Source organism: Accipiter gentilis, chromosome 28 (assembly GCF_929443795.1).
Source record: "Accipiter gentilis chromosome 28, bAccGen1.1, whole genome shotgun sequence".
Taxonomy (NCBI): Eukaryota; Metazoa; Chordata; class Aves; order Accipitriformes; family Accipitridae; genus Astur; species Astur gentilis.
The window spans coordinates 3,981,688-3,990,637 of record NC_064907.1 but is presented as its reverse complement, the minus strand read 5'-3'; the positions used below and the strand labels follow the sequence as shown (position 1 = coordinate 3,990,637).

General features: G+C 42.2%; 1 protein-coding gene across 1 annotated transcript; it reads left to right on the top strand.

Moving 5' to 3' along the window:
- Positions 1–13: 13 nt before the first annotated feature.
- SULT6B1 (sulfotransferase family 6B member 1) lies at positions 14–8,118 on the top strand. The gene is made up of 7 exons (XM_049831490.1): positions 14–215; positions 4,003–4,115; positions 4,358–4,447; positions 5,448–5,574; positions 6,226–6,320; positions 6,611–6,795; positions 7,637–8,118. Exons 1-7 carry the CDS (start codon positions 14–16, stop codon positions 7,764–7,766), a joined length of 942 nt encoding a protein of 313 aa, XP_049687447.1. The 3' UTR covers positions 7,767–8,118.
- Positions 8,119–8,950: the final 832 nt, after the last annotated feature.

The window sequence follows — 8,950 nt, the reverse complement described above, 5'->3', positions numbered from 1 at the left end:
AAACGTGGTAAATATGGCTGAGGACAAAAAAGCCTTTGTTGATGAGATAAATAAAGCGTTGGCAAAGTCTGAAGGGCTTACCTTGAAGGATCTGCTGTTCTCCTACTGGGGGACCCCGTATCCTGCCACAGTGTGCAGTGCAGAAATGTTCCAAGCCCTGGAGAACCTGGAAGCCAGAAGAGATGATATTCTGCTGGTGTCCTACCCCAGATGTGGTGAATGCATTATAAATTGCTTGCTGTAGTCTACAATACTGTAACTGACACAATAAGAAGGAAAACCAACTGATTGTGGTTGTACATTGTGTGAGGGTGTTGGGCATTTCTACTTCAACCAGAGGCAGCATGGTTTTGTCCTGCTTTATCTTAATTGAGCAGTCTGTTGCACTGCTTCCTAATATGGTTTATGTTTCTGAAAGGAAAAGGAAGTTTTAGTGTTCAAAGATATTTTTTGCTGAAGAAGTGAGAATAAAGTACATAGTTATATGTCAGTGGGACAAGACAACTCTGCCAGTATGATAAACTGTATTCTGAAAAGCGTGTTAGTAGTGTAGTGTACAAAGGCAATAAAGTTATGCATTAGACTCTGTTGTAGAAAGTGACAAGGCACAGCATCTTTACTTGCAAAATTATAAGCTGTTTCTTGGCATTATTCACTATCAGCATTGTTTTTTGTTTTGTTACTGCAAAATGGTATTGACTAAGACATACTGAAAGTCTAAATCTTTTAGTCAAAGGTTTGCAGAAAGGAAAAGTGAAAAAGGAGCAGTGAAAAACCCCCACAACCAACCAACTAGTGGAAATCCTATCCAAGCGTATGTTTCTTCTTTGAGACCCAAACAGCAGAAGCTTAGGGCTGGTGGAGAAAATGTGGGTCCAGGGAAGGATTTCATTGCATTAGCATGGTAGTGGATGCGATCGAGTTGGGCTCTAATCAGAGTCCTCATTCAGCACATAGAATTCCCATCGGTTGGTGAGTTCTGATCTGGAAAGAAACTGTGGTGTATTTAGGGGCTTAAGAAGTATGCCTGTAGTGTTTAGGGTGAATGTATAGCAGCTGTGAGACAGGACATTGAACTGAGAGAAAGAGAGGGCAAATACAAAAGGAGGGAGCTGGCACAAAATGTGAAATGCGCACCTTTATTTTAAGGAGCCTGTAATTCCATTGGGTCTGGGTGCAGAGTTCTTCTGGACCCTATAAAGACCTAAAAGGTCATTTTCATAAGTTGGCACTGGCTTTGATTTGTCACAGAGTTTGGAAGAGTTCAGACATGGAGTCATGATGCTGATTGATTGCCTCTGAGGTTTATTAAGTCAGTAAACCTCTCCTGCTTGGGGAGAGGAAGCAGCAGATAAAGAAATAGATCTCACACTGTTAATACCGGGCAGTTTGTGGTAGGTCAGCAGGGAAAAATTTTACCAGAGACCATTGCTAGTTGTCAGTAGGAGAGGGAGTACACCGCTCCCCATGGTTTGCCGGGGAATGCAGCACCCTGTTACCCAGTGTCGTGGTTTCAGCCCGGCCGGTAACAAAGGACCACGCAGCCGCTCGCTCACTCCTCCGCCCCCCTCCGGTGGGATGGGGAGGAGACGGAGGAGAGAAAAAGGAAAAAGAAACTGGAACCTCGAGGGTTGAGATAAAGGCAGTTTACTGGGACAAACACAAAGAAATTACAACAACAACAACGGTACTAATGAAAAAGTATACAAAAAGAGTGATGCACAGTGCAACTGCTCACCACCCGGGACCCGACGCTCCGCCACTTCCCCCACCGAAAAACCGAGACCACCCCCCGGCCCGCTCCCCATTTATATACTGGGCAGGATGGCACAGGGTATGGAATAGCTCCTTGGCTAGTTCAGGTCAGCTGCCCCGGCTATGCCCCCACCTCCCAGGTTCCTGTAAAAATTAACTCTATCCCAGCTGAACCCAGGACACCCAGCGGGCACTGGTGGAAAGCATGTATGAGAGGGTGCACAGAAGAAATAGGAAAGCAGGAGGGAGAGAAAATGCTGCATTTGTGCAGTGCAGTGTAGTTAACAATCTGCAGGTAAATATTTTGGAATTTTGTCCCATTTGGATGTTTGCTGTTATACTCTTAAGCAGTGCTAAATAGGTTTCTTGTCCTAATTTCCTATAGCTCACAAAGGGGGGGGGGAGGGGGGAAGGGCAAGAGAGGAGGATAAAGAATGAAAAGGAAAGATTAGCTGCCACAGTTTGAAACCAGAAATTGCTGGGCTCCCTTTTGCCCCTTGATGGAACACTCGAACCCACCAAACCATAGCATCACCAGGCAGTAATAAAAATCTCTCTGCAACCCTCTTTCCCTCTTGAACCAAGGGAGTCTGGTGTCTGGTTTCCTCTGCCAACTTCTCATTTTTTTTCTGTGCAGGGCTTAAACTCTTTGGCATTAGCCAGGTTTAGATAATCATGAACATGCCTGATGAAGGACTTGCGTTGAGGTCCTTCAAGAGATTTGTCTCTAAAGTTTTAATGTTGTCCTCATTCCTTTTACTTATTAAGGATTATGAAGGTTAAGTTACAGTAAAGTCTCACTATATAAAATGTTTGCCCTAACTCACCTGTGCACAGTGGAGAGGAAAACTGACACAGACAACTATTGATGAGGTAGGGGTGAAGGACGATGGAGCTCCAGGATGCAGTACTTTCTAGGGACAGGTTGCACAGTTGCGAAGCCAATAGGAATTTTAGGTTTATCAACTGTAGCTTTTCTTTGAAATAAAATTTGTATTTGTGTGCATGCAATTAATACTGGGCAGATGAGGACATGGATTTGGAGACAATGCTTTTGGCTCTGATCTGTGCATTAATGGGAGAGTGATACAAATGATATACATCCTACACTGTCTTATATATAAATATGGTATTGGGTGGTGTATAAATGTAGTATTTGTATGCATTATAAGACATTGTATGATGTGTACACATTGTATACACATTATTGTATAAATATGTGTATCAGCTGTTTCCATCCAAGCATCCTGAGCCACTTTATGTAACATAGAGTGGAAGTTATTCCTTTCTTGGAATAACTTTCCGCTGAAAGCATGAGAGGTTAAAGCTGTTTGCATTGTGCGTTCTCTGTTAGTGCCTCTGGCAGCTGTGTTCACAGGGGACTCGCAGCCTGCAGGAGGTGTCGGCAGCTCTGCAGCTCCATCTCCATGGGCCCAGTGGGAAGCCTTCCAAGTGCCTCCCCCCAAGCACACAGGGAGGGTGCTGCGGGCCAAGGTGAACATGCTGTTCCCTCGCTCTGTCCTGCTGGCAATCGGCAGAGCATCAGTGGAGCAAATGAGATTCCTGGAAACCTTGGGGAAGCAGGCACCACGGCGCAGCTCCAGGAGCTGGCCACAGGCTCATGCTGGAATGGGATGCTGTATGGGGGAGGCCTTACGGCAAGATCCCTTCCAAAGGGTGAAGGGTGGGGAGGGATGCAGGTGTCTGGTGGGTAACAGCTCTTCTAGCACTTGTTCTGGCATGTACTTTACGAAGCCAGCAACAGGCACAACTGAGGACAAGCCCTGGCAGTGACATTGAATAGATGACTCCATTTCGTCCTTGACCCAGGGCAGTAGAGAGAGGCAGACGCTTTCCTCAGCAGAATGAGCAAAGCTCCTTGCTCATTCCTTCCTTCCTTCTCCTATCCAGATTCTTCCCAGGTGTTTCTCTGTAAAAGACAGGAAAGCTCCCTTTATTGTCTGTCACTGAGTGTTTTATGAATATATTAAAAAGATGTTAAGTGCATTGAGTCAGTTCTGCCCACCGTGCTTTCGACATACCAGTTATAAGTAAGCCAAGAAGGTCACAGTTAAGAAGCTGTTGAGGATCTCATGAATGGAAAACATTATTTTGTTTATAATAACTTGAGAGCTTTAGCGTTATTTGTCATTTGATGACTGGCTATTATGCTGAATTAAGCTATGTAATGAGAAGGCTATAAACCTGTGATATGTTTTATTTTGTTCTCTGGGTTTCTTGGTGCAGGTGTGAACTGGCTTATCCAGATTATAAGTGATTTGATATTTACAACTATCCAGAGTAAACCTGTAAGCACAGAACTACCACTTACTGAAATTGGAGATCCAGATAAATATCAGGTTAGTGAAAAGAAACTGTTGAACCACTTGAAGTCTGTTGTTTTCTCTCTCCTGCACCCCTACATACAAGTTATTAAAATGAAGTCATGCAGCAAGTAAAGATATTTCTCCTGAGAGGGGAAAAAAGGTAATCTTGGATGACTAATGCCTTTTGATTAGAGGCTGTTTCACACAGGCGACTCTCACCGATCATTGCTGCACCCATGTAATAAACCTGTTCTCACTTATGGTTCTGTTTAAAGAGGATGAAGCAGATTCCATCTCCAAGGATTTTGGCAACACATCTGAATTATGATTGCCTCCCCAGGTCTATTTTCAAGAACAAAACCAAGGTGGGCTTTTTTCTTTTTCCAAGAACAAGCCTCATCTCTGGCAGTACCATCATGCAAGAGTAGCTTTGGGGCCACGTCCTTTTCTTGAGCCCAAGCGGATGGCGCTGGGGGAAAGCAACTTGGAGACAGTGGGAGTCTCATGATGCCTGGGCTGGCTTAGCACCTCCTACAATTTACAGTAGCCTTGGGGGTGCTGTAGTTGACATAAACAAGAACAGAACTAGAGGCTGTTGCAGTGCTCAGAAATGGCCGGAATGTCACACTTTCCTCTTTTCTGCTACTCTTTCCTATGCACATCCATAGTGGGAATGAATGTGGCAGCAGTATCTCTGGGACATTGACTGTCTCCTTGCAAAGAGTCACACTGTTAAAACTTTAATATTTCTGGTACTTGGTCACTGAACAATGGTGGATACATAGCACTTACGAGATGTACCACAGATGAAGGAATTAATTGGTTAAGAGATGGGGATTTTTTCCATGTATTTTTTGCTCAATGAGACAAGAAAAAATATAACATGTATAACAAAAAAATTTGATGTGTATAATGTGTTTTCAGAAGTGTTTACACTTCTGTGAGGATTATAGTCTCTTAGGATTTCAAGTACATTATTGCCATGCTTTGAAAAATGGGAGATGATTGTAACAGCTGTGGTTTCCTAAAGGAGAATTGAACAGAGCTTTTCCTAGCAGGGGTTTGGCAAATATTTCCTAATAATTTCCCAGGTCTTAGGTAGCTATGGGATAGTGTTCAATGACAATATTACAGTTTTTCCAGTTGCTTCTTTCTACAATTGCTTCATGACATAATCAAATCTTAGAAGTGGTAACAAGGTCTTTATTATGATCATGTTATAAATTTGTTCTTCATGCCCTAACTAATAAAATACGTTATAGCCCTCAGTATGTTATTGATTGCAGAATGTTTGGTTATACTCTCGTTTTGGTTGCCAGGGGAAATAAGTGATCTAAAATTGTTGACCTCTTTCTCCCACTCCAGATACTAGTGCTGTTTCGAAACCCTAAAGATACAGCTGTTTCATTTTTCCATTTCCACAACAGTGTGCCAAGAGTCCCCAGTTACAGCTCCTGGGATGAGTTCTTCTCAGAGTTCATGAATGGGAAAGGTATTGTTATAGTTACTGAATGTAGCTGAAGAAGCAACAGAAAAAAAATATTTAAAAACAACTAAATGGGGCCAGTGGGAAAACAGCTGTGTCATAATTAGTTTACTGATGGCCATACATCAGGATAAAGGAGGCAGCTGAATGCCAGAATGGGGAGAATGTCCAAAAGATGTTTCTTCTGGGTATTTTGCTCTTCCAGGCAAGGGTGAGGGAATTGCATGGCAGTTTGACAATGGGATTGGGTCAAAATTCTGCCACTTAGTGACAGAGGAAGTGCTACTGATCTAAGTGGTAATAAAATGGCAGTTTGTTGTCTTTACTGTTTCTGCACACCTCATTAGCAACCCAGATTTTAGATTTAGACTGATGTCTGGCTTTTGCTTTTAAGAGATGTTTAAATGACAATACAGAAACAGAGGGGAAGGACACACTGAAATTTGTATTTCTGTGTGGAAACCATTTATCTACAAAAGTCCAGAGGAAGCCTCTGTCATTCTGATGTATGGTATGGTACGGTGGAAAGGACAGGCTGTTCTGTTTGTTTGCACTGATGTAACTGATAGGCAACAGAAGGCAATTCTTCAGTCAGAGAGAAGTAAGTACCCAGTAAGAAAAGATGGTCACACTAATGCTTTTTTCTCTTTTTCGCAGTTGTCTGGGGATCCTGTTTTGATCATGCAGTCACCTGGAACAAACACATTGAGGATGACAATACTATGATCATAATGTATGAAGACCTGAAAGAGGTAAAGCAGATGCTGTGTACTGACAGGCAAAACACATCTGAGCCTATTCCTTGAAATCTGCTGAAATTAACAGCAAAAGGCACAGGTTTCTGAAAGAGGAAAATCAAGTTGATTTTAGCGACAAGTTGAGCCTGGCTATACAAATGCTGACCTCCAGTGTAATGCAGAAAACATACTGTGAAGGAAAACAGATATTGGTTATAGATGATGGCAATGCACATCCCAAGTGGGTAACTCCTTTTTTTAGAGGAAGCCTATTGCATGTCTCCCTTTCACTGTGTTGCTTTCAGAACCTGACTGCCAGTGTAAAGCAGATAGCTGAATTCTTTGGATTCTTCCCAATGGCAGAGCAGATCCAGTCCATTGCAGACAGTGCCACTTTCCAGGCAGTGGACAATAAGGCTGAGGAGATTCATGGTGCTGTTGGCTCAATTCTTTTCCGCAAAGGTAAATTTGTTTGTATTTTGCCAGGGTGGTGAATGATAGCACTGCATCTTGGGCAGACAGGAATTTGGATCAGTAGGTGGTTAATCTTTCTGTATAATTTTCAAGGTTGGGAGTTGTTTAAGAAACACTGATTGTGCTTCGGGATGCTACTACCATTCGGTAAAGCCCTGTGTAATGTGATTAGCAGAAGTGCATCCTTCAGTCATGGTATGGAGTAAGCACCAATTAAAACAAAGAAGAGTTTTATTTTGGCTTCTGTGAGTACTGGGGATAGCCTGGCACTCGGTCTACAGCATGCCTCCACAGATGTTTCTTCTTGGGTTTTCTAAATAACCCTTGTGATTGCCTATGAAACTCAGTCAACACGTGGAATCCAGACACTCCACAGACTGAGCTGTGTCTTTTAGTCATGGATCAAGCTAGAGCTGTAGACTCAGACAACCTCAGACTGTGGGCTCTCCAAAATCTAGATTAAAGGTAGACTACATTTTACAGCAGTGTCTCGTTGCAGTGCACAAAGCTTTTCCAGTTAAAAGCCAAATCTTTGAACTTTCTGGGTTGATTTCACAACTGCTGGTCATCTTTTATGCTCTTCTGCAGCTGTACAAGGCACATGCCAAAGCTATGAAAGCAGACCAGTAGCTTCCTATGTTCACTTTATGTTCACATTCTATTGAGGACCCCAAACATAAGGCAAACATAAGAGTGTATTCTTGGGTCAGAGATTCTTTTCTTGTGGGAAGAATAAAAGAATTTGATTATCCTGAAATATGATAACAAGACAGACAAGGTAGTTTTTTGTTTTAAATCATACTCCTAGGTCCTTACAGTCAAGGATATTGTAATATTTTACTTTTCTTATATTCCAGGTGTTGTTGGAGACTGAAAAATCTTTTCACTGAAGCTCAGAACCAGGAAATGGATGCCAAATTCAAAGTGTGCTTAGACGGAGTTAAGCTGGGAGCAAAATTAAAATACAATGTGTACTGCACGGCCTGAACGTCCTTTACAGAAAAATCTCATGTTCAGGCTGCTTTTCATTCAATTCTATGAAATAAAACAGAAACCAGGACAATATATGATTTAAAAACTTTGAAAATCTATGCATTTTGCAAACCTGTTTCTCCTGTCTTAACTTCCACAAGCAATCCTTGCTCATGCAGTTAGTATCATTGACTTCACTGGATTCTCATAAATGACCTGTAGTTCTTTGGCCTTACCTCGTTTTTAACATGGATTTTTAGCTATGATTTCATGTTACATGGTAGAATCTTGTGTGGAATATATATGCAGTAGTTAAACCTGCTGAAATCACTGGAAATGTTGGAAGTGATTTTCCAAGAGATTTTTTTAAAACATTCATGAAGTGTCATGTTGATTCTTAAATTTCTAAGTTCATCGTATTCATGTATAATTTTAATTTCTAAATTCATAGTATAAAATGAATTTTCAAAAGGTCTTATAGCTGTCTTTTGCTACTTTCTGTGTGCTGATAAACATGAGAAAAAAGTAAACAAACTCAGTGGTGGAAATTTTCTCCCCCCATTGGCAATAATATTTTTCTTTCCTTTAGTAGTGTGAGATCTCATGCTGAGCAAGTGAAAGAATTGCCTTAGACAGAACTTGCTTATGGAGGTTGGCATCCCCCTTCTGGTGGTGGCTTGCTTTGTTGCTTAACCTCAACACAGGGTCACCCATGGGGGAAATTGGAAACATATGTTGAGAACATCAGTTTTTTCCACATGATTGTTGGGACTCCTGGGCACCCACCCTGCTTTGGATGTTGAGGAAGCTAATGAAGATGCTCCTGGCTGGGCAGGAATGGGGGTATCAAGGCAGGGGGCTTGGTAACTGTCTGGTTGACTTGCTTGGAAGGACGGGGTTTTTAGACATGAGAGAAGAAAGCGTGCTACTTGCATAACTCTGGAAATGGAGCCTTTGCCTGGGTTGTCTGGGTTTGCCTGGGTTACTTTATGCCTAACAGTAGTACATACAATCTCAGAGCCAGGATGTGGAATTTTGTGGACGTCTGTCTGGGAACTTTGACATGCCACTTTCTAGAACAGAATGACTGTCCTTTGGTGGTGCCAGAAGACTGGTGTGCACAAGGTGGTTGAACATTGAATGGTCTCATAAAGGGTTGCCTTTTTAGGCTGCAGTTTTCCCTTGGGAGGCTGGTTAAA

Coding starts and splice junctions, on each gene's coding strand:
- SULT6B1 (XM_049831490.1), top strand. CDS start 14: ATGGCTGAGGACAAAAAAGCCTTTGTTGATGAGATAAATAAAGCGTTG. Junction 5,575..6,225: donor AGAGTTCATGAATGGGAAAG/GTATTGTTATAG, acceptor TCTTTTTCGCAG/TTGTCTGGGGATCCTGTTTT. Junction 6,796..7,636: donor GTTTGTATTTTGCCAGGGTG/GTGAATGATAGC, acceptor CTTATATTCCAG/GTGTTGTTGGAGACTGAAAA.